The sequence below is a fragment of the Aegilops tauschii genome, chromosome 5, assembly GCF_002575655.3.
Source record: "Aegilops tauschii subsp. strangulata cultivar AL8/78 chromosome 5, Aet v6.0, whole genome shotgun sequence".
NCBI lineage: Eukaryota > Viridiplantae > Streptophyta > Magnoliopsida > Poales > Poaceae > Aegilops > Aegilops tauschii.
The window spans coordinates 582,775,540-582,799,841 of record NC_053039.3 but is presented as its reverse complement, the minus strand read 5'-3'; the positions used below and the strand labels follow the sequence as shown (position 1 = coordinate 582,799,841).

The 24,302-nt window shown below is 44.0% G+C and overlaps 1 protein-coding gene and 1 long non-coding RNA gene across 4 annotated transcripts; one reads left to right on the top strand and one right to left on the bottom strand.

Moving 5' to 3' along the window:
- The first annotated feature begins 395 nt into the window (after positions 1-395).
- On the top strand, positions 396-3,951 carry LOC120965477 (uncharacterized). Of its 3 annotated transcripts, XR_005758522.3 has the most exons (3): positions 536-955; positions 1,048-1,099; positions 1,554-3,951. It is a non-coding gene; the product is annotated as an uncharacterized lncRNA (long non-coding RNA). The 3 variants fall into 3 exon arrangements; XR_005758521.3 differs by lacking the exon at positions 1,048-1,099 and having other exon boundaries at positions 396-955; XR_005758520.3 differs by having other exon boundaries at positions 396-955; positions 1,048-3,951.
- A 368-nt stretch (positions 3,952-4,319) lies between these two features.
- On the bottom strand, positions 4,320-11,096 carry LOC109736656 (tau-cadinol synthase). Its single transcript, XM_020295868.3, has 7 exons — positions 10,007-11,096; positions 6,625-6,886; positions 5,854-6,226; positions 5,481-5,699; positions 5,224-5,359; positions 4,875-5,123; positions 4,320-4,782 (listed from the first exon to the last, which is right to left on the bottom strand). Exons 1-7 carry the CDS (start codon positions 10,106-10,108, stop codon positions 4,492-4,494), a joined length of 1,632 nt encoding a protein of 543 aa, XP_020151457.1. The 5' UTR covers positions 10,109-11,096; the 3' UTR covers positions 4,320-4,491.
- Between the last annotated feature and the right edge of the window lie 13,206 nt (positions 11,097-24,302).

The following is a 24,302-nucleotide window of genomic DNA, read 5'->3' as shown; positions in this document are numbered from 1 at the left end:
TGGGAGAGGTGCCTAGTTTTGGGTTCAATCTTGCGGTGTCCTCACTCAGTGACAAAGTAGGGGTAGCGAGGCATGTATAGTATTGTATTTTTGCTATCAAGGGTAAAAAGATGGGATTTTCCATGATATTGCTTGAGTTTATCCCTCTATATCATGTCATGTTACTTAAGGTGTTACTCCATTCTTATGAACTTAATACTCTAGATGCATGCTGGATAGCGGTCGATGTGTGGAGTAATACTAGTAAATGCAGGCAGGAGTCGGTCTACTTGACACGGACGTGATGCATATATTCATAATCATTGCCTTGGATATCGTCATAACTTTGCGCTTTTACTTTGTTTCAGATCTATAAAACAAAAAACCCAAAAATAGCTTGCTGTAATTTATTTACTTTTACTTTGTTTTAGGTTTTACTAATGTTTTATCACTACACCACGAAAACATATTAGGGCAATCAACTGCCGGGAAAGGTCAAGAAAGAAACCGGGGCACTTATACTGCCGTGAAAGCTTTAACCCTATTTTCCCCCTTCCCACGTCCAGTCCCCACCGCTTCTTTCTTCCCTCAGCCACAGGCATCCCCACCCACGCCGCCGCCACTGCATCCCCTATCCACCCCGCCGCCCCATCTCTGTCCAGGACGCCCCACCCATGCCGTCCGCCATCACCATCGCCGCCGCATCCGCATCCGCATCCGCATCCCCAACCAGCGCCGCCGCCCGATTCCCCATCCACACCGCAGCTCCACCCGGTTCACCACCCACGCCGTCGCACCTGCACTGCATCCTTCACACACTCCGCCGCCGCCACCATCCCCGTCCACGACGCCTCACCCGCACCGTCTACTTACTCGCCCCCTACTTCCCCTCGCACAACAGCAGCAGCAGAGTGACGTCTCCACTCTTCTGCCAACTACCCGTACGTCCACTTGAAGCAACAGCAATAACCACGGAGTGAGTCGCAGCTAGAGGCCGCCCTTAGCTCTGTTCGTGCTCGGTCAACTCTAATTTTTTTCATACTTGTTTTGTTGTGTTGTGACATGCAGATTTTTGTTCTTGTGCTCATCTAGTAAATTGGCTACAGTCTAATCGGATCTGGTAGGCAGGAGGCTCGAGCTGAACCCCCTTTGCATTCGGATCCAGTACCATCGCCAGTCACGTACTACTGGTTAAGATCGATGCTTAGTGCCCCTATAGCCTCAATGGGGATCCTGTCTGTATTAGCTCGGTACAGAATTAGATAAGGCCTGGTACTTTACTAAATCGTTGTCCTATGCCACATTGCTAAATAATTATTTGGGAAGCTTGGCAGAAGCAGATCCTGGTTTGGTGCTGATTCTTGCCATCTGCAACTCCTTTTTTAGTTAATTATGTTGGGAACTAGTAAGATTCACACAAACTTCTTATTTTGTATAATTTACTTTATCCTGAATGATAGGCTTTATAGTGCCTTATTTCATAATAGCTGCATAAATAACCCAATAAGCCTTCAGTCCTACATGAGTTTTCAGTTACGTTTGTAATTGACTTTTGCTCTGATTTTTGGTATTAGGTATGACAACAGGGGTGTTTGAGATATGTGCTCGGCCAGGGAATCATTCCAGAACGTACCAGGTTTCTTTTAACTCTGTACCGATTGGTCAAAACCCAAAGCTTAGCCTATGTCATTCATCTCAACCGGTGAATGGATGTTAGATCAGATCTGTACCATGCAGATTGTTTGGTGCTTTGTCCAGTTGCACTCTTCTTCGCTCTACCAACCATTTTGATGTCCAAAAGTCCAAATAATCTGCCATAGCATCACACGCACTTATGTATGCTTTTCTTTTACTCTGTTGCATTGAGCTATAACTGTAAACAGAGAGATTGGTGGTTTGTATGCATACTTTTAGACCATGATCCATACATATAAAGGGAATTTCAGTAATACATGTCAAAACGCAATCCATAGAGCCAATAGACACATTAATTTTGTGGATTTAGAAATTTACCGCAAGATCATAGCCACTTTGGGGTGTCCAAGTAAGAAAACTGGAACATAAACCTTTGAAATTATCCTTTTGTTTTTTGCAGTTAGAAGGAATACAAATACTACAAGGAAGTCCAGTGGCATCACGGTTTCTATTTATTTTTATGGCCTGTATGATGCTTCGGTTCATAAATATAAAGATCTTATTATGCTTGACTATATGCATCTGCTTGCTGCAGGATATGGTATTTAAATAAAAAATAGTATAGGACGGGCTGTTGTTGGTGAAAACATGGATGTTTGGAAGATATGTGCCTAGCGGTAAATACTTGTTTGTTTCATTGTCATATCTAATTAACATATTAATGCTCAGCTGCTTGGCATATGTACTTCCGGTTATATTTTAGCATGGCTGCAACAAGAACAACCTCGCTGATTAAGTTGATCAACAAGAACAAGCCTAACATATGACGCTGGCTGTTATTCTTCTAATCTTTATCTTTCATATCCGTCCTTGTGTTGATCAATTCCTATGTGCTAATTAGTGTTAGTTCAAATTCATTACCTAGAGATATCAGGAATCATTCCAATCAGGCCCTTTGTGGTGTTCTGTTGGGTGTATGAATTGAAGCTAAAGAGGAAGTTGCAGTTAATGGTCCTCCATCTTGCTGTGATTTCAACATTATTTCTGTTTTATTTTCACTCTCATTTTTTCTGCAGTAACGTTAGTCATGAGACAAGTGGCACCATTAAGTCAGAGGGAACTTGCTCTGCTTTGCAGTAACTTACAGAATTCATGTTTTACTGTCTTTGCATTAATCTATGCATGTCCTGAATGTGCTTGGTTGTTAACTATCTAGTTAATTGATGGGACGAAGATAGTGGCAGGTACTGGGCTTGGTTCTCAATGTTTTACCTGCTTTACCTGCCACTATCTTTGCCGGCAGTTGATTGCCCTAATATTTTTTCGTGGTGTAGTGCTAGGCCGCGTACACAACGTGCAGGAGTGCAAGGGGCGACGGCCAAAGACCCCTGAGCACTTAGGATGTAGACCAGCATGCTGGCCTCTCTGTTGAGTCTAGGTAGGACTACGGTGTGTCGACCAGTTGAGGCCGGGCATGACTTGGAAAAGTGAGCCCGACCAAAGTTAATCGAGCGTTTTGTGTAAGTTTGTGCACCCCTGTAGGGCAATTTGTCTATTCGAATATCCATGTCGACGGTAACAGACGCTCTTAGTTGTATCCTGGTCTATTACATCTAGAACTGGATACCGGAGATTCTAAATGGATATGATGGCTTTCCGGGATTACTTTCTCGCAGGGAGTCGAGAAAGGATCATTGGGCGTTACTACAATATACTTGTTACCGCTAATTTGCACTTTACTAAGAAAGATGGTAGTCTTCGATAGGCTAGACCTTCCCTTCTATTCTGGCATTTCTGCAGTTTAGCCCAAAGATATAGTCTCATTCCTTTGATACCGATGCATACTTAATATAGATTTGATGTAAGTTTTGCGAGTACTTTTGATGAGTATTCACGGTTGCTTTGCTACCTCTTTTCCCCTATACCCGATTGCTTTGATCAGATGACAGAGTCCAGGAGCCAGCTGATCCTGCTGACGACTACGACTACCCCGACGGAGCCTACTACTACGTGGAGACCACCGATGACCAGGTGTAGTTAGGAGGCTCCCAAGCAGGAGGCATGCGCCTTTTCGGCCCAGATGTTGTTGTTTTGCTAGCCTTTTAAAGGCAAACTTGTTTACTTATATCTGTACTCAGATATAGTCACTTTTGCTGACTCTTGTGTATTTGAGTTTATGTATTCGAGCCCTCAAGGCGCTAGTCTTGTAATATAAAGCTTGTATTATTTTATTTGTATCTAGATGTTGTGATATTTTCCGGTGAGTCTCTGATCTTGATTGTGCGCATTTGCGTCACATTTAATTCCATCAGCATAACATTTGTGATGCAAAATATAGGTTAAGGGGTGATTTTGACAACATATACATTCTTTCACTCAATAGCGAAATTTGCAAACAGAGGTTCCAATTTTAAAGGGCTAAAATAAGAACTCCGTTACAGGACTAAAGTACCGTGGATATGGATTTCCAATTTGCGAGCGGAGATGTCATCGGTGATGCACACGTTTACTTCCGAGTGTGATGGATTTCCCTAACACACATGGTTACATGTAGCGTGCGCGATGTCACCCTAAAACATGCTAGTATCGCAAGTGGATGGTTCGGCCCTACCTGTGCGGTAAGGTTTTGGAACCATGTTGATGTCTTTAAACTTCGATGCACCACCACACAAATCAGTATCTTATCTCAATAGAAAGATATTCAGTTTATCTCAATCATTCAATATTCTGAGATAGGGAAAATAGATTACAAGAACACGTAAGGGTACATGCGTGCTTATTTTAAATCTGTAAGTACAAGCCAAGTTGGGAACTTAAAATGCATAAAAGAAAGTGCTTATTTGGAAAACTAGAGGCGCCCGTAGACCCATTGAGAAGCTAGAGGGGGATAGGCTGCACGAACTGCTGATGAATCCTGTCTTTGTTGCCACGACTGAATGTGTACAGGTCCATTCTATCATGGAACAATAACGTCATGCTTTTAGTAATGCTAGCGACTCGGTTTACAAGAGGGAGCAGAGCACGACGGTCAAATCGTGCCTGGTTTGTAGTTTTCCACGCATTTTCAACTAGATTTTCCAGCGTGGCGATTGCTACCTCATCCGTGACATGATACTGGTTGATATAGCTTTCTACGGAGCTGGCCACGTCCAATTTGTTCTTTCCATGCTGGGAACAAACACAATAGTAATTAGGTACTCAATATGTTCTATCACACAAAGAATATTCGAATATGAGCAAGGCACATACAATATGTATACCTTAAATGAAGCCAGGTCATCCATGAAACGTGTCACCTCACCGCAAGCCTTTACAGCATCGGTGCAACCAATGGCCCACTCGAATGCTTCCTTGGTTGCCTCTTCACCCATACCAACAAGTGAACCGACGAATAGCATTGGGGTACCAGCTGAGATGATTGAGCACTTGACATGATCTTCAAAGGTTGGTATGTAACTACTATGAAACCATTCAGATTCCTGTTGGTAACAACCGCACAGAGTTTGGAACTGCTTGCGCGCAAATGAGCATGAGGATTTTTAGTTCTATTAGAATATTCAATGGATATGATTCTGAAGAATTGACAGTAGAACCCAAAGAGATACATACCGCTTTCCTACAGTAAGCAACACGGTACTTGTGATCTTGTTTTAGTTCATCATTAAACTCTCTGAAGGTATTCATCATCCTGATGAAGTACTTCTTCAAGTACTCCGGTAAAAGAGGAATAGCACTCTCATCCCATCTGCATTTACCACCAGATGGCAGCTGTTAATTTATAGGTGGACGGCATCTATGGATTTATGATACATATTAATATAGCAAGGAGACTATTAATTAATCAACCCGATGAAATTATTAAAAACCTTTGTATAGCTTCGTTAAGCTTCTGACCCTCTTCCAATGTTGCATGCATATCGAAAGTATCATCTAACATGCTTGCTAGCACAAACAACTTGGCAAGGATTATCCGCGCAACACCATAATGTCGCTCGTAGAGCTCCGTGTATGACCAGAAGTAGCATTCAACGATACGATTCCGAGAGTAGCTTAGCCCGACTTCTTCATATAAATCGTTTCCCCACCTGGAAATCAACACCAAATGGTTATATACTCCTACTTCATATCTTCAAAAGCTCAGTTTCAGATCAGAGCTAATTAATCTAGACATAAGTCATCAACTAAGTTTGCATATGTCCAGCTGGCCATGTCAGAACAATAAATACAACACGTACGTACCGAGAAAAAGCCTTGAGCTCCAACTGGTGAAGACGCTGCAGAAGATTAAAGTCAAGCTTTGCAAGCTCAAGCACGGAGGGGTTGTATTCTTGCTCATGTTTGTACTCTGCAATATAATGTGATGCATCTATTCTGTTCAAAGTCCTTGGTAAAGGTATCACCAAGTTTCTTCTGACTTGCTCAGATAAAGGGTACATGAGGCTGCCTCTCATGGATTCAAGATGATGTCGTGCAAAAGCGATGGCTTCGTCGAGTTCTGGTTCTCCAGGGAGAGAAAGGTAAGACGCGTTGTATAAACTTAACAACCCCCTTGGATCATTAGTTATGTACATGTCGAAGCTCCCATTTTCACCTCTGAATTTATCGAATACATCTGCAAGAAAAGTTGGCACGTATTAGTAGTTGATCTGCAAGATAAGCTGGCATGTATTAGCTCTTACTTATTAACATAGAATTTCATAGTGACAGTTTAGCTTATAGCAGTTAATTAATTTATTGCCTGATCTTTTCCAACTTTTATGTTATTTGCATTTATTTTACATTTCAAGCATGTGCAAATATAATTAATTTCTTCTTCATAAGTGTAGTATGTAGAGACCGAAAGCAATAAAATCTTTCATTATCTAAACAGACTTCAAAACTAGAACCGCGAGAGGTGATCGATTCAAAATGAGATCCTCTCTCTCACTCCGTCTTAATGCTGAATTCAAAATTGAATCGTCTAAACAACTCAGATGTGATAGCTCATAAAGATACAACGTAGATATATACCTGGAGACACCCAAAGTCCATGCTCTCGAAGCAAGCGGAAATAAAGAGCAACCTCATACAGGCTACAGCTATTGAATTCAGTCTCGTGGATTTCATTTATGGCCTTGTTTATCTGTTCTCTGAAGAGGTGATCAATTCCGAGATGCTGGAGTGTGTCCAGGAAGGTCAGTTTCTCTTCCATAGTACCATTGAACGTCTGAAACAACATGCGTACATCCTCCTTCAGTTTGTCAGCTTTCACCCTCATACATTCTTCAGATATCTGCATGCATTATTAAATGGCTCGAGGATCAAAAGGCAAAAGGGATACGAAGTATATTGAGAAAAAAGATTTAATAAAATATGATTTAACAAAAATGCAAGAGGGATACGAGGTATTTAAAGAAAAGTGAAAATGAACAATTTATGATGTCTTTTCTATTACTTGTCCATCAAACTCGTTTATTTGTTATACTTTATTTAAGTATGAAACCAAATCATCGTTTTTTCACGCACACCAAAATCAACCGTGACAAAAGATAGGCCGAATGAGAGTCCTACTGTGGAGGGACTATAGCTTCTATAGTAGCTCTCTGTACTATCAAATAAAGCCAAGACTTCGCGTCACCAAAGGGAGAACCAAGACGAACATAGTATTGGAGTGGCGTATAAGACATCACAGCTATAGATTGTCCTTAGGGATTGATTTATTTTTTATAGAGACCACGGTCGATTAGTGGGTTAATGCAGCAGACCGCGAATGTGTTTGGTATAGAGACCACGGTGGATGAGGTAGAATTAGAACTGCCAACAATGAAATGTGTTGTCATATTCGTTATTGCAATCACTAGTATAGTTCCATAATCTTATTAACGCCAATGATAGGATGCGACTGAACCCTAGAATTGGCGACTAGATAAAGGGGATTTTTTTTACCGAATCATAGGGCTAAATTTAATATTGTATCACACTCTGTGAAATATGTCGATGGAAAAACATGCATACATATAAAGTATGCATTTAAGAAATAACTTTAGGATTTTTCTTAAAAAAACTACATGCGACCATAGAAAACAATAGCATATTTTGGATGACAGTTTTTTGCAAAGTATTTCTAACTTTTTTTCCAATATCGAAGGACAGCCTCCAATAAATATCAATTACAGATGAAGTCCTCACAGAAGGATACACACGCAGTTCAGCCATGGATGCCTAGGCGTCGGCCCTGGAAGACGGTGTCAGTACCGTGACGGCTGGGTTTATGGACCCAACCTTGCACATGAAACGACCACCTTTGGACCTGATTCAAGAAGGAGAAAGAGCTGCTCATCACGGGTTACTCTCCCTCAAGTCTGTGGTGCCATGTAGACCTTCGTCAAGAACTACGCCAAGCCCAAGCCAAGGCTATGTGGTCGCATGCAGATCTTTGCTCAAATATCTACATGGCTATCAAACGAGCCTGCCCAAGTCCAGAAGGAAGCAAGACCAAACTACCCGGCACCGGCACCCGCCGGTAAAGACCCCGGAACAACCTCGCCCCGAAACAACCTTCCCCAGCTGGCCCGCAATCAGCAAGCCTTCGACAGCAAGCTATCGCCTCACTCACGCGTGGCGCGGTTGTGCTGCGCCCGCAGAGCCCTTGTGCTATGCGGCAGGTGAGCAAGCATGTTAGAAGATGGACAAGACGCCGAGGGGTGAGTCACTCCTCCACCCCGCCTCATGGTGCACACCTGTACAAAGGCGTGTCACGCCCCGCGCAGCTTGCATCACGATAGGTGAAGACAAGACATGCGTTCATTCCCAGAAGCCACAATACGACGACACATCACCCAGCATTCAATGCACTCACCCACCTGATCAGACCCAGGCCACTTCCTTAGTAGCGAAGCCATTGTGGTACCCCTTGAGATGTAAAAGGAGGATCTAGCTACTGAGAGAAGAAAAGGGAGGAAAGAGTCACTTTTTCGGCAAGACATAATAGACCTATTCAAAGGTTGGAAACTTGGTAGAACCCCGTAGCAGCACACAATATTTCCCATTCCTGGGACGGACTTGTAGCTTGCCATCCACCAACATAAACATATACAAAGCAGGAGTAGGGTCTTACGCAATCATGTGGCCCGAACCTGGGTAAATCATCGTGTCGATTTCGTGCATTTCAGTAGTGTAGGTCCTCACCTTCGTGCCCCATTCACGAACCAACAAAAGGACGTCTCCAGTTCATGGTGTCACGCCGTTGTTCTGCAGATGCCTACCAACAGACGGGCTTGATTGTTGGCTCTTCGGCGAGGAACGTTGAGGCAGGTGTTGGCGGTGTGCTTCGAGCACGTGGGTGGTGACGTGCGCTGTGGTGAGAGGTCTTGGCAAATTTGTCGCAGGTGGTGGCATCCTAGCCCTGATTAGGATCTAGAGACCCCGGTCCATTGTGGATGTCTCCCCATTGTGGTGGGTATGTGGCCTCTTCCTGCAGCGTAGGGTTGGGAGGGGCCATTCGAAAGCTTTGCATCTCGGGCATCGCTTTCCTCTTGCGGCATCTCCATGGCCTTCTCCCTACCCTCAGACACGCAGGGTGAAAGCTTTTGTCTCCTTTGGCTGTTGCGTCCGTGGCGGTGCTTTGCATCGTGAACCTCTTTGGGCCCTTGGCGATTAGTGTGAGTGTATCTCAGTCGCGTTGTCGTGTCTCCTATGCTTCTTTCTGCCGGCATGTTGGGGGCGTTCAGTAGTGCAATCTTGTGTGTGTTTTTTGCGCTACTGCCGTGTTTTATTGTGTTTTGTTTTTTGATCAGCTTCTGGGGATTTCTTCAATACCTTGTATCATGTGGCCCTGTTTCTTTATTCATATGATAAAGCGGGACGAAATCCTATTTAAAGAGAAGGAAACACCCGCAGTTGCTCTTATGTGCACCGCGCGCACATCAGGGAGAACCCGCTGGCTGCTACTTTGTGTGTCAAAAAGGGAGCAAAAAAGAATATGTTGGACGTACTTGTCACTGGTTTTGGCCAACAGTCACAGTTCGCGGATCATGGTCGTTCAATGTGTGTTTTGGACCGGTGCTCTTGTATCCTAAGCCATCCATAAAAGAAGGACGCCACCTACATAACCCTGATGACTACTGGAGAACCTAATTAGACTGATGGTACACGAATTCTGAGAGCAGAGAGCGAGTCAAGGACAAAGACATCGTGCAGTTTGCAGTCTGATCGTTTTGACCAGTGTTTGCCGACAGCATAGCTGATGTCTATGGAGTAACAATATCAAGAAGGAACCTCCCAACGGGAAACAGAATTCCTTCTGGAGCTCCGTATTGCGGGTAATAGAACTTGCAACCACATTACAATCATAAAAGTTAAACATTTTTTTTTCCACGAAGGCTAATTTTTTAAATAAACATTATATATGTACCTGGAGTGGCTCTGGCTCGTATATGATGAAGAAATCTTCCCAAACAGATGGCTCGAAGTTACAAACCCTCTCGGGACTGCCCGGAACATCAGATGAGGCCATTTGGATTATATGTACGACTACTTTGCTTCAAGTAAGTACGGGTTGAAGTATGGCTACTAGCCCTTTATATACAAGTATAGGTTGCCCACAAGTGGGTTTGTGCAAGACTCGTCAACCACCCGCATTTGTCCTTCAACGTTTAAGGTGATTTTGATGTCCTTTATTTTCCATCTATTTTGTGGTAGACTCCATTTGTGATACGTACGTCATAAATAACGGATCTGTAGATGGCAATCGCTAACACTTCACATGTCTTGAGCTTTATGCACATGTACGTCATAATCAGGTCTATCCTGTACGTAGGTGTGAGTTTGTGACCACTCATGCGTACATGCATGCATCTTTTTCATGGTTAGCAGCCGGAGGAATCTGGTCCACCTCGTATGTACTCTGTCGATGTAACATGCAGCCACTTTATTAATTATTCACAAAGATCTCAGAAAGTAATACACCAATATGTCTGAAGCCGCCATCTTGACAACATCTGTCGTTGCTCCTATCCGTTGATGAAAGGGTTGTAAAGCCCCAATAATTAAGCTACTGTGATCCCGTGCTAATGATGCCATGTCATCATGTTTTACAAAGCCAAATTAACACCTGATAAAAATCAAAGGCAAATTCAAATTCAATTACAAGTCAAATTGTTATTTCTTTAAACTGTCAAACAAAAATATTCGTTGGGTAGCAAATATTCATTAAGTAATTGTCATGAATTAGCCAACCTCATTTCCATTATTACAATGCCCTTAACAGCATTATAACTGCTCCAACAACATTTAAATTGCCTTTTTGAATTAAAACAAATAGGTAATTAATTCCAAACTAGTTAAAACTTTGGGTGCTAGCTCAATATGTTGAGTACTATTTATGTGATAAATGTCAATAGTCAACAAAATTCATTTGCTAATTATATAAAAAATGCAAAACAGTGGAGAAGAAAATAAAACAGAAAAGAAGAAAAGAAAAAGGGAAAAGAAACTAACCTACTGTACACTTGCGGCCCAACCCAGCCCTCCCTCATCGCGAAGGTTTCATTCCGTTTGGATTCCGTTTGGTATTCCTTTTCTGCAAAACACTGAAATAGGCAAAAAAAAACAGAAAATTGGCACTGGGCCTTCGGTTAATAGGTTAGTCCCAAAAATAATATAAAAAAGCATATTAAAGCCCATTAAACATCTAAAACAGATAATATAATAGCATGGAACAATAAAAAATTATAGATACGTTGGAGACGTATCAAGATGTCTCCTGGTGCTTCCACCGAGCCAGGGTAGTTCGCTAGTGCTCCGGAACACTTAGGTTGGCCGGCATGTATCCTTCTTTGTTCCTACGTCCGTCTCTTCGGGGAATTGTCACGCGTTGTTCCTTTAAGTCCTTGTAGCTTGCTATGACTTGGGTTCATACGTTGATGACCGACACGTTCATGGCTGGGTTACGTATGTCTGTCCATGTAAGTTTGTGCCACCTTGGGTTTACGACTAGTCATGTCGGCACGGGTTCTCTGTCATATGGATGCTAGCAACAGTGTTATATACGTGAGCCAAAAGGCGCAAACGGTCCCAGCCCAGGTAAGGTGGCAACCGTGGATTACCATGTGTGAGACCGCAAAGTGATATGATGTGTCACATGCTAGATCGGTGTGACTTAGGTTCGGGGTCCCGACAACCTTGGCCAACCCCTTCTCGTCAACAATGGAGGAGCGCAGCAGGGCTAGCCCGTACTTGCTGGTCGCGACCTCACGGCCAGCGGGAGCCTTCGCCGTGGTGTTCATGCATGCGAGAGCCATGGATGCAGAAGGAGATCACTACTAGGGAAAAGCCTAGCAGTAGCGCGGGGCACCATGCTACTGATACGGCGCTACAACTAATGTTTAGCAGTAGCGCGTTTCTAACCGCGCTACTGCTATACCTACTTAGCAGTAGCGCTGTCTGTACCAGCGCTACTCCTAAGTGGCTTAGCAGTAGCGTTTTCTTGTCCAGCGCTAAAGAGCGCTACTACTATATTTTCTCATATCTTTTTTGCTACGTATTTGTGATGTTTTTGTATAGGTTTTATACAGTATTCTAATCATATCATAAACATGCAATATGCTCATCATATCATACACATAATAGTCTCATCATATCATCAAGCACAAATCATGTCGTCACATCATAATCACGATATAGCAATACAAGTTACATGCCACGTCTCATCATACATAATGTAGTACTTCTTGAGGCGCCGGTTCGTATCCCTGGGCCTGACACTCCGGGCACTCGTCGTATACTCCTGGCGTAGAACTTCTTTGCCATCGATGATCTATGTACCTGCATCGTCACATGAGTCGATGATATGCAACATATATAGTTGAGCAACAGAAAGAGACAGACTTGGCAAAAATAGAAGCAACATATCATAAGCATAAATAACAAAGTTCATTGTACCAAAAATGCCCTAACTAGAGTGATCTTCGCTAGTTGAGGAGGACGGTTTAATTACATCACAAATAAAGTTTCGTCGTGCATAACTCAAAGTTTCGTCATAGAGAAAGTATGAACTAAACGTACACATTGTCATATATCGTCAATCACTCCAACATGTTGTGCCATCCATCCAAGTCAGGGAGATAGTCCCCTAGGGCAGTGAAAGGCTTCAGGTTGAGATGCTAAGCGGCCACGCATGTTAGGACGTCTTCCCGCGAGATTTGCCCTTCTTCATAGAACATCCCAGTTTTTTCGAGGACCTCCTTCATGATTATTTGGGAAAGTTCACTCTGGATGTGATAGAACTCAACTCGAAGTCGATGATCCGGGATATCTCCTAGGTTCTTTGCCCATCGCAGAATATGGGCATCGCTGGATCTTGGTGACATGCGAAGGTTCTGCTGATCCCGTCTGTACTCCAACATGTGGTGGAGGACATAGAATCCATCACTGAGAGTACCACTCGGTTGCTGGATGCAACAGAAGTCGTCTTATGTCCGAAGGAGGGAGCGCGGTTCCTTGTCTTCTTGAGCGTGATCTCTCCACCCCGCAGGCCATAGCTAAAGATAGCACTGTCGAGAACAGACTTGATGTGGGTGTAATCCTTTTTCTTCATGTTTGATGTCTACTACGCAACCTTTTTCTTGTAGACGTTGTTGGGCCTCCAAGTGCAGAGGTTTGTAGGACAGTAGCAAATTTCCCTCAAGTGGATGACCTAAGGTTTATCAATCCGTGGGAGGCGTATGATGAAGATGGTCTCTCTCAAACAACCTTGCAACCAAATAACAAGGAGTCTCTTGTGTCCCCAACACACCCAATACAATGGTAAATTGTAGGTGCACTAGTTCGGCGAAGTGATGGTGATACAAGTGCAATATGGATAGTAGATATAGGTTTTTCTAATCTGAAAATATAAAAACAGCAAGGCAAAATAGTAGTTATGCTTTTGAGAATGACGGTCAGAATCATCACACTGGAAACACAAAAATGGCTAGATTACTAGGTGATTCTCTAAGACACCTAGAGTCATAATAATAGCTCCAACATATATACTGAGGCAATGAAGTACCTCAACGCACTGGTTAGTGTGGTTAATCTGGCCCAAACATTGGGAATGAAAAGAATTGATTTGCAAATGCATTAGACTATTTAGAAACCTGGGATGACTCGGACAGCATAACGACTGTAAATGCTCAAAAAGAACTTGAGACACCCTGCAAAATGGTGGCATAATCACACAACATCACAATATCAAGGTTCCGAGATCAACGTTCAACATATGGAAGTAGTAGGAACTGAACTGAGGCTTAAATCCATCAATCCTATAGGTCTACAGATTAGTAACACTTGATCCTAATAGAAAGAAGAGAAAGCCAAGTTCCTTAACCCCGTAGGAAGATAGGATGACTCGGGTCAGAAGGGCATAAGGTATAATGAGTAAGAAGAGCCTTACGTTCCCTTCCACAATTAATTCCCTTATATAACTAAAGAATCTCTAGACTCAACTTCGACAAGTTTGGCTTGGTAATCCTAGAGGTAGTCAGGTTCTGATACCAAAGCTGTCAGGACCCCGATCCTAAGTCACACCGATCTAGCATGTAACACATCATATCACTTTGCGGCCTCACACACGGTATTCCCACGGGTGCCACCTTACCTGGCCCGGGACCATTTGCGCCTTTTGGCTCACGTATATGATAGTGTCGCTAGCATCCATATGACAGAGAACCCGGGCCGACACGACTAGTCGTAAACCCAAGGTGGCACTAGCTTACAGGGACAGGCATACATGACCCAGCAATGCATGTGTCGGTCAGCAGCGAGTGAATCCGGGCTGTAGCAAGCTAACAAGACTCCGGTAGACACCACATGACATTTCCTCGAAGGGACAAACATAGGAGCAAAGAAGTACACATGCCGATCATCCCATGTGGAAGCACTAGGAGAAATTTCCCCATAAGAGAGCCTACCAAGAATAAACAACTAGGTTGTCGGATCCCACACATAGCAATACACGTTACACGTATGCATATCATGCAAGTATGTGCTGTACAACATGGCATCGCAACATAACTCAACAACTCATATAGACAAAGGCCCAGAAGAGCCACATAGCATTTATTACAACAGGGGTCACATGATCCAACACACAGAGCATACAAGCAACAGAAGCATAACATGTCTGAATACAGACAACTACAAATGAAAAAACCTGAGAAGCCTGACTATCTACAAGACCCTCCCAAGGGTACAAGATCGTAGCTGAGGTAACAAGCTAAACGTCGAAGTCCATGTGGAACTACTAGTGAGACTGAAGTCTCTCTGCAAAAACATAAATTAAGCAAACGTGAGTACAAATGTACCCAACAAGACTTACATCAGAACTAGCTACATATGCATTAGTATAAACAAAGGGGTGGTGGAGTTTAACTGCAGCACACTAGCTTTGACGTTGTGGCTATCCTGTACTACGACTGCTGGCAACTCTTTTGAGGTGGCGCACACGAGTCCATATATTCACCATATCAATACACCACTATGGATCCGCTCCCGTCTCCCTACGAGAAGGCCATACATAGCACTCACACTTATCTTGCGTGTTTTAGAGTATCCACTTTCACTTGTCTATGAACTGTATAAGCAACCTAATAGTCCATTACCGCGGACGCGGCTATTCAAATAGATCATTTATAACCCTGCAGGGGTGTACTTCTTCACACATGTTTCCACCACTTAGCGTCTGCACACGACATGTGCTCGGCAGACTTCAAGCGAAAGCCGACGTGGGTGTAGACCATGACCTGACTAACCACACAAGTCCCTAGTCCATGTTTATCGTCTATTAAGGTTCCATCCGCAGGGAGTCCGGCCGAGGTTTCCACTACGACCCCGAACGATGTGAGCAGGGTTCCCGAGGCACCAAAAGGGCGACTCGGTACACCGGGCCACTTGCCTACCGCATCATAGCCCACCCCTCCGGTCAGTGCTACGCACGGCCTCCAGCATGCTACAAACACCAAAAACTACTTGCAACTCCTGGACAGAGGACAGGGGGGTTAATAAGTCGAGCGGGGTCATATTTCAGGGCCCACCGTGTGGTAGTAGCTGTTCTTGGATCACAAACATAGAACTCAGTTCCTGAGGACGGTTTCAATGAGACAAACCACCATGTACTCTTACATGGCCTCTCACCGCTACCTGTACCAAATCGTGTTCACACACTTAGCTCTCGACGGTAGGACATGTTCACACCATTCCAATCCATCCCAGATGAATCAGACCTGACACAACTCTAAGCATAGCAGGCATAACAAGAAAGCATGAATGAGTAGGCACATCATGGCTCAAACAAATCGTACTCATGCTAGTGGGTTTCAACTATTTACTGTAGTAAAGGCAGGTCATGCAGGGCAAAGGGGTTCAAGTACCGCAGCATGTAACAGTTGAAACGTTGTTATCCTAATGCAGTAAAAGAGAGCAGGAGCGAGAGAGTGGGATTGTATCGGAGTGATCAAGGGGTTTTTGCTTGCCTGGCACTTCTGAAGATAGTATAGCTCTTCATCGGTGACATCAAACTCATCGTCGGAACTACATCCACTGAGAGGGAACAAACACCGGCAAACAAAGAAGAAGCACAATCAATGCAATCCAATAGTATGATTCATGATCATGACATGGCAATATGCCGTTGATTGTGCTAATGAAACTAGCAACCATATTAAATGAAGTTGGTTTGAACCAAAAGTTCAAATTCAAACTCCATATGTGATTATTTAAATGCCAAACATTTGATTTGCGCTATTCAGAAACTATAAGTTTTTCCAACATGCATGAAAATGCAATATATAGATTCTTTGAATTTTTCTGATAATTTTTCATATATAATTCTTTTCAATCTGATTTATAGATTAATTTCTATGATTTTTTGAAGTTTCAATCATTTCCTGGATTTTATGGTTATTTAGAATTGAAACAAAATCCAGTAAATGATTTACTACGTTAGGATGACGTCAGCAAGTCAACGGGACAGCCCAGGTCAAACTGACCAGTGGGTCCTGTATGTCAGTTACTAACTAACTAGCCTAGGTTAAATAGTACTAAACTGGATTAGTTAGCGAGGTGGGGCCCGCATGTCAGTGACCCAGGGGGTCAAATCCCTGGTCAACTAGGTCAAACCCACCGGCGGCGTGACGCCGGCGAGGCCAGACGCGGCTGAGCGGCGCGGGAATCCTGCTCCGACCACCAAATGGACGGCAGAGGGCATCTACATGATGCGGACACCCCCCCGCATCGAGTGGTGGTGGTGGTTGTTCCTGGGTGGCCGGAATCGTCGCCGGCGATGACCTTGGCGGCTGCCGGAGCTCGGGTGAGCTTGGTATCGTTGCTACGATGGGCGTGGTGACTCGGGGTTAGCTCCTACGTGCTCGACCCGACACGGTGAACAAGATGGACACGACGTCCGAGCCATTGCGTGGCCGGGAACACGTCGGCGACGAGCATAGACGTCGGCGGGTGCGGGCGTGCTCGGTGCGGCAGGTACAGTGTGCGGCAGTGAGAACGAAGAGGGGGAGGACGGCCAGTGGCTCACGGTGATCACGACAACGCAGACAACAGGCTCGGGGAGGAACCGGAGCGGAGCAGGGCAGCGAGGGGATCTCTGGCGACGACGATCGGGGATGAGCTCGGTGCAGCGTCTCTGAGACGGGTGAGCACTTGGGGCTCGGTCTGGTCGGTGAAGTGGACGTCGGCGGTGCTCATGGACACGACGGGGCGACGGTGGCTGCGGCTACGTCGACGGGGAGGTCGTGGCTGCATCGGCCATGATGGGAGAGAGCGAGGGAGAGAGCAGGGGGAGAGAATGAGGTGTCCAGGGGGTCGGGGTGATGCCGAGGAGGCTGTTCGAGGCGCTGCGCTGGCGCGGGCGAGGCAGCTAGGCAGGGTGGTGGCGTGGCGAGCTCAGTGGCATCGCGGTGTCCCTCCTCTGCCTACTGGCAGAGGTAGGTGATGACTGGCACCAGGCCAGTGGGCTGGGCTGGCCAGGTAAGTGGCCTAGGTTGGCTTCCTCCCTCTCTCTCTTTTTCTAGTTTTCTTTTTATCTTTTCTGTTGTTTGTTTTCTGGTTTATTTAAAATACCAGAACACTCCTAAAAATCCTGAAAATAATTGTGGGCACTATTTGAATTATTCTCAACAGCCCCCAAATACATTCAGAATTATTTGGACATTTGAAAATATTTATAGCTTTTAAATGTCCAACTGCAAATACTTATGATTTAATTCAGTGACCCCAAATGACCTTGAAAAAAGTGCACTATTTTTGGCAGAGGTTCAAGACCAATCTGAAGATGATGATCTTCCGTGAAGGGCATTTTGGGTTCATTGAAAATATTTTAAGTTGAGCCTGGTTGAATTCCATTTGGTGCTAGGGTTTGAACATCCCCATTTCAATTTTCAAATAAATTTAGACATGATGGATGGATGATTATGCAACTATTTGCAAACAAATTCTAGGGCTGTGACAAGCATCCCGAGATTTCTATCAGAGAAGGGAATATGAAAACGCGTACCAACCCCTAAGCATAGATTACCCCAATGTCACCACGGGAATCCGCAAGTTGATAACCAAAACATACATCAAGTGGATCAACAAAATATCCCATTGACACCACGGATATCCCATCGCAAGATATACATCAAGTGCTCTCACATCCAAAGATTCAATCCGACATAACAAAACCTCAAAGCAAAAGACTCGATTCATCACAAGGAGATAGATGGGGAGAAACATCATAAGTTCCAACTATAATAGAAAAGCTCACGGTACATCAAGATCCTGCCAAATCAAGAGCACGAGAGAGAGAGAGATCAAACACATAGGTACTGGTACATACCCTCAGCCCCGAGGGTGAACTACTCCCTCCTCGTCATGGAGAGCGCCGGGATGATGAAGATGGCCACCGGTGATGATTTCCCGCTCCGGCAGGGTGGCGGAACAGGGTCCCGATTGGTTTTTGGTGGCTACAGAGGTTTTCGGCGGCGGAACTCCCAATCTAGGTTTCTTTTCGGGGGTTTCTGTATTTATAGGAATTTTTGGCGTCGGTTTCAAGTCAGGGGGTCCACGAGTCAACCACAAGGACGGAGCACCCTCCCGGGGGGGGGGGGCGCATCCTCCACCCTTGTGGTAGGCTTGGGACTCTTCTGGCCCAAATCTTTTCCGTCGCGGGCTTCTTCTGGTCCATAAAAAATCTCCGTAAATTTTCAGGTCAATTGGACTCCGTTTCATATTGCTTTTTTGTAAAACTCAAAAAACAAGGAAAAAATAGAAACTGGCACTGGGCTCTAGGTTAATAGGTTAGTCCCAAAAATCATATAAAATAGCATATAAATGCATATAAAACATCCAAGATGGATAATATAATAGCATGGAACAATAAAAAATTATAGATACGTTGGAGACGTATCAATGTTCTTTGACGAATCCAAGTAAAGAGCGTGGGAGAATCGGGGGTAAAGGATGATGAGGACGGCGCGCCCATCGCTGCGCAAAAAGAGTACACCTCAAATTAGCCTCCACACGTGCAAATGAATGATTGAAATCGAAGGAAGGATATCCGCGCGGATGACTTACATGGGATGATAAGGCACGAGAATCGTCTCCTTGTCCTTATTGCCAACCATGAAATCAGCGATGTAGTTACTCGCGTATTCACGGTGCTTTGGGCAGACTGCTAAGAAGCGGACAATAGTAAAATCCTGATGATGTGATTCATGTACAAGGCAAAAAGGCGGACAAATGTAAAATCCAGCTTTTTCAAGTGAAACATGTCGAAGATGTAATCGAATCGAAGGAATAACTTTTCCGCGGGCAATGTGTCGACGTACAACCTTTGCTGCGGCACGTTAACCACGTAGAGCGTGTATCCTGGATTTTTCGAGGCGACCAGGCTTTTCTCTCTCCGCAGCACATCGTCATGAAATCTCCTGAGATCGCCGTATATGGCCTCTACCGCTGCCTTAGGTAGGATCAGATCACTGGGGATATGGTATTTTGCCACACCTATGATAGGTATACGGTCTTGAACCCGAGGCTGCGGAGGCGGCTGGCTCATAGAAGCAGCTTTGTTGCCTTTCCTGGGCCTCTTCCTATACTTCTGTGCTACTGGAAGGTCACCTATAATACGTTCATCCTCTGGCAATTCAGGCACCGACTCATCACGCTCAAACCCTTAGTACTCATACTGATGGGCCATCAATGCTCCGTCGTCATAGGCGCCAGTATTGAGATACTATAGAGGGTCATCGTCATCCTCATCGATCGCATCGATATCATGCATTGCTTCTTCGACGGTGGCGACGTCATCAGTGACTAATGGAGCCTCTTCCTCACGCCTTCCACTATCACCCAACACGACATGCGACGCTAGTTGGGTAGGTGGGGTGTTGGTGTTCATACCTTGCGGAGGCTGGTTGGTCGTGTGTGTGCTCCCGGCCGCCCCGAGATGAAGCAGACTCTTCGGCCACAACAGGACCCAACGCTTACAATCGCCAAGATGCCGCGGGGTCTCATCGTCATCTCTGCCTAATGCTACCAGAGGAGCCAAATTCTCGTGGCCCGGTTCAACACTGGCCACGGAAACCTTGAAGACGTCAGGGGGGATTGGCCGGCTGTGGAACAATTGTTCCTTCGGCTTCACTATCGTCGCCTTTCCCACGTCCATCTTCTGGCCGCTGATGGTGTACAGTATGGTGCACAGGGTCATGTCGACCTGCAAAGACATGTCTGCGACGTGAGACATCCGAAAGGCAACGGAAACGTGAGATTATACATATATTGAAGAGGGCCGGTGTTACAGGTACCGTGAGGTCGTTGAGCTCGGCCAAGGACGAAGCCCCGCCGAGGACACTAGAGACGGAGGACGTGCTGCTATGATCAGGTGTGGGAGCAGGTGCGAGAGCAGGTGCGGTTGCGTGAGCAGGTGCAACGCTAAACGAGCTTCTCCCGAAGAAGTTGTAAAGGGGAAAGTCCGCTGCGTCTTTATTTGGATATTGCTTGCTCCAATTGACGATAGCCGGAATCAACACACCATACGAAGCTGTCATTTCCTCTCTTGCGGTAGCTACCGCTGCTTTGACTGTCTCAGCTGATTTCTTATCAACCGCAATCTCAACCTTCTTGTCGATGTTTTCTTCATTTAACCTCCGTCTTCCCTTTCTCTCCTCAGTGGTCTCACAGTAGTACTTCTTCCACGTGGCACCATCTCCGACGTCGTGCACACGTCCATACGATGGTTGAATGTCCACCGGGTGTCCTTTCAATATGTTCAAGGCCCGGTTGAATGAGGTGTCCCACTTGGGCCTCGCCAACGCCTCAGACGGCGAGTCATTTTCGGCCACAATGCTGTGCTGCTCTTTCTGCAAAAGGAACAAGGATCGTTTACAAATATGACTAAACATGCAGTCGAATTGATCAGAAGCTAAAATTAGGGGGTAAATTAAAACTTACCAGCAGTCTCACGAACTCCGTCATGACCGCGTCCGTCGCGAAAACCTTCTTGACTGGGTCCCAAAGGTACCGGGCCTGATGACGTCACGCTCCTGCGGGACGGTGAACTCCGCCAAGGGGTCTGGGATCCCCAAACTTTCATGCTCCGCGTCCTCCTTGGCCCATATGGGCCTCTTCCCTGTGTAACCACGGCTTTTGAGGTGGTGGCATCCTAGGTTCCTCTCTTGAAGCCCCTTCATGTACTTCGACTTTTCTTTGGCAGCTTCAGCAACGCAAGCCGCCTTGAATATTTCAAACTGCTCTTCTGTAGTTGTCGGATTATCCTTTACAATCTCGGAGTAGGGTTCCTTTTTGACCATGATCCGATGTTTCACCCTTACTTTCCAGGCGGACAACACGCTGCTAAACTTGCCAATGATGCGTTTGTTTGTCTTCTTCATTGCCGGATCTTGCCACGGTAATAAGAATACCTGGTGCAGCTTCCTTAGGAGGGAGTGCTCCATAGTTGGTATCTTCTTTAGTTTCTCATCGTTGATGGTGGCGGTTGCCGTAGGATCCAGCCTATTTGACTGCCGTAGCACGTGCGCGTTTCCGCAGGCTCTTTTGGCTCAAAATTGCCGGAGTCCACCTCCGTGACCACCAATCTAGTAGTGTTGAGCTGGTTTGGGCGCCCACTGCTAGGGAAAAGCCTAGTAGTAGCGCGGTTTAATGCCTACTAGTAGTGCGGGGCCCCGCGCTACTAGTAAGGCGCTACAACTACTTCTTAGCAGTAGCGCCGGTAACACACGCTAATTCTAAGACGTATAGCCGTAGCATGTATAATTTCTAGTGCTACTGCTAATCTAACTATTAGTAGCGTGCTTCCAATCCAGCGCTACTAGTATTCTGTTTTTCATATGTTTTATTTTTAGTGTATTTATACACCGTTATACAAATTTTGATACAGTACCAATTAAGTGGTTGTTGTATCATTATGTCCATGATGAATTAATATATCACTAGTCGTTAAAATGAATCAGTTAGAATTTTTTTAATAGCATTTATTGAATTGATAATGAAAAGGAAACAAAGGCACTATAGAAGAACATTCCTACATATTTGGCAATGCTCTAACAGATAGTATAGGGTCATAACCCACAAAAATAAAGTAACAATATTTTCCGTAAGGATCAAAATACAAACCAACATCTGACATATATCTTGAAACGTCCATTTGATGGAACAAACTTGGACCCAGAGGTTCAAATCTTTTTGTTAACTTTAACTCCAACATATTAACAACCTGCAAATAGGATCATTTTCCATGTTTCGTCATTGGGGCACTTCTCGAAGCTCTCTTGTAGGACCATGTGAAATTATATTTATAAATGTAACCCCATAGAACTTTCTACGTTCTCGGTTAACAAATAAAAGTCATGCGCCAAGGTATAACATGCATGTGTGTTTATATAGGGGAATTATCTAGGGAAGCATAGCTATGATAAATGAAAACTAAATGAACAAAATACTCTTTCTTTGCAACTTTGTAAATTACTCTGACGTTCTTCAAATCTAATCCAATAATTGTATATACTATATGTGAAATAAAGTTATGAAATACATCTTAACAAAAAGGAGAATATGGATGGAGAAAGCAAGCCTTTGGATAGCTTCAGACCTACAAATGTCTCATGATAAGGGGCAATACAAAATGTAATTTAGCAACCTGAAACTGAACTAACCTGCATATATTTATACTACATGTTGTTTTAAAGTATTTACCTTTTATCAAGTTAGTCAGGAGCAAAACTCCCTGGTAAAGTACAAATAAAACATAAGAGTAGGACTACAAAGATAGACAAAGAATACACAATACTTCCAGTTCTAAGAATATATTACATACCATTCTTCTAAACCACATCATGTATCCTTATATCTATCAAATACTCTAATTCCAACTTGTTGGTGACCTAAGTAAAATGCAAACATATGTCAAACAGGATCCAAGAAATGAAATGAACATAGAGCATCTGTAAGACTATTATTTGCAGGGGAGATAACAAAACGTAAAAGTTTCTGCAATAACAAAGAAGAATCGGATCATTACCAAGCATGAGGTTAGCAATGTGCCGATCAGCTGTAATAATGACTAAGCATCTGAGAACACTTAACTAATTCTCATGGCATCAAGGGATGGTGAGCCGGAACTGAAATTGAACAAAATAAATAATTCCCTGCGTTCCTCCAGAATTTCATAGGACCACTTTCTTTTAAGAGGTATGCAAGTGTGTGCATGTGAATTTGAAAGATATAATTTGGATAAATATTTCTAGACAATTACTCGAGGATTGCTTGAGCTGAACAAAAGTCCTCAAACTCAATTATACGAAGCAGCTTATTTATACTGCATTTAGTTTTGGAGAATTTACCTTTTGCCAATTTAGTCATGAGCAAAATTTCCCAGCGAAGAAAGTTGTGAGAAAGCGTACAAAAATATAAAAATAAATAATACTTCCAAGAATATCTTGTTATCTTACAAAGTTAAATAGTTGAAGTAGTATAAATCACACCTTTCTAATCGCCCAAAGGATCCTTAAAAAATAGACAAAAAAATAACTTTAATAATATCATAGACAGTTAAACACTTCTAGTAGTATAAATCGCACTCTTGCTGATGACCTTGGAAGTTTCCATTGTCCTCACCCACATAATGTACATCTATCTGTGCCCAATACTCCCTGTCTGCAAAACGATTATTTTGAGCGCAAAACTCATGTATTAAGTCTCCGTGAAATAACAAATTAAGAAGAATCAGTACAGTGCATGAGGGAAAAGCCATGATATCACTTGACTAACTTATAGCACGTCAAGAGAAGGTGGAGTCGAAAACAACCCCTACATTGCATCAAAAGTTATTAGCACCACACAGTATACAGGTTATGTAAGCCCACATGCATATTTTTAAACTCCAAAACATGCCATTTGGATAGAGTAAAGATGACGTGGTAGTACATTATATGGTGAAAACATAAGTGTAATTACATGTGATTTTACTTAGAAGCAAATTACGTACAAATGAAGCTATGCGCGGACATCTTCGTATAATTCCGACTATGATCCTTGTCCCTGAACCTGACGGCCACCTCTCACCATTGCCAGTTTCCCACACGTCAGCTCACTCAGGGTCTCATGAGAAAGAAGTGTAAAAGCGTATTTCGATCAGTGTTTATACCTTTCAAATATGTACA

Coding starts and splice junctions, on each gene's coding strand:
- LOC109736656 (XM_020295868.3), bottom strand. CDS start 10,108: ATGGCCTCATCTGATGTTCCGGGCAGTCCCGAGAGGGTTTGTAACTTC. Junction 5,700..5,853: donor GAGCTCAAGGCTTTTTCTCG/GTACGTACGTGT, acceptor GTTGATTTCCAG/GTGGGGAAACGATTTATATG. Junction 5,124..5,223: donor TTGCTTACTGTAGGAAAGCG/GTATGTATCTCT, acceptor GCGCGCAAGCAG/TTCCAAACTCTGTGCGGTTG.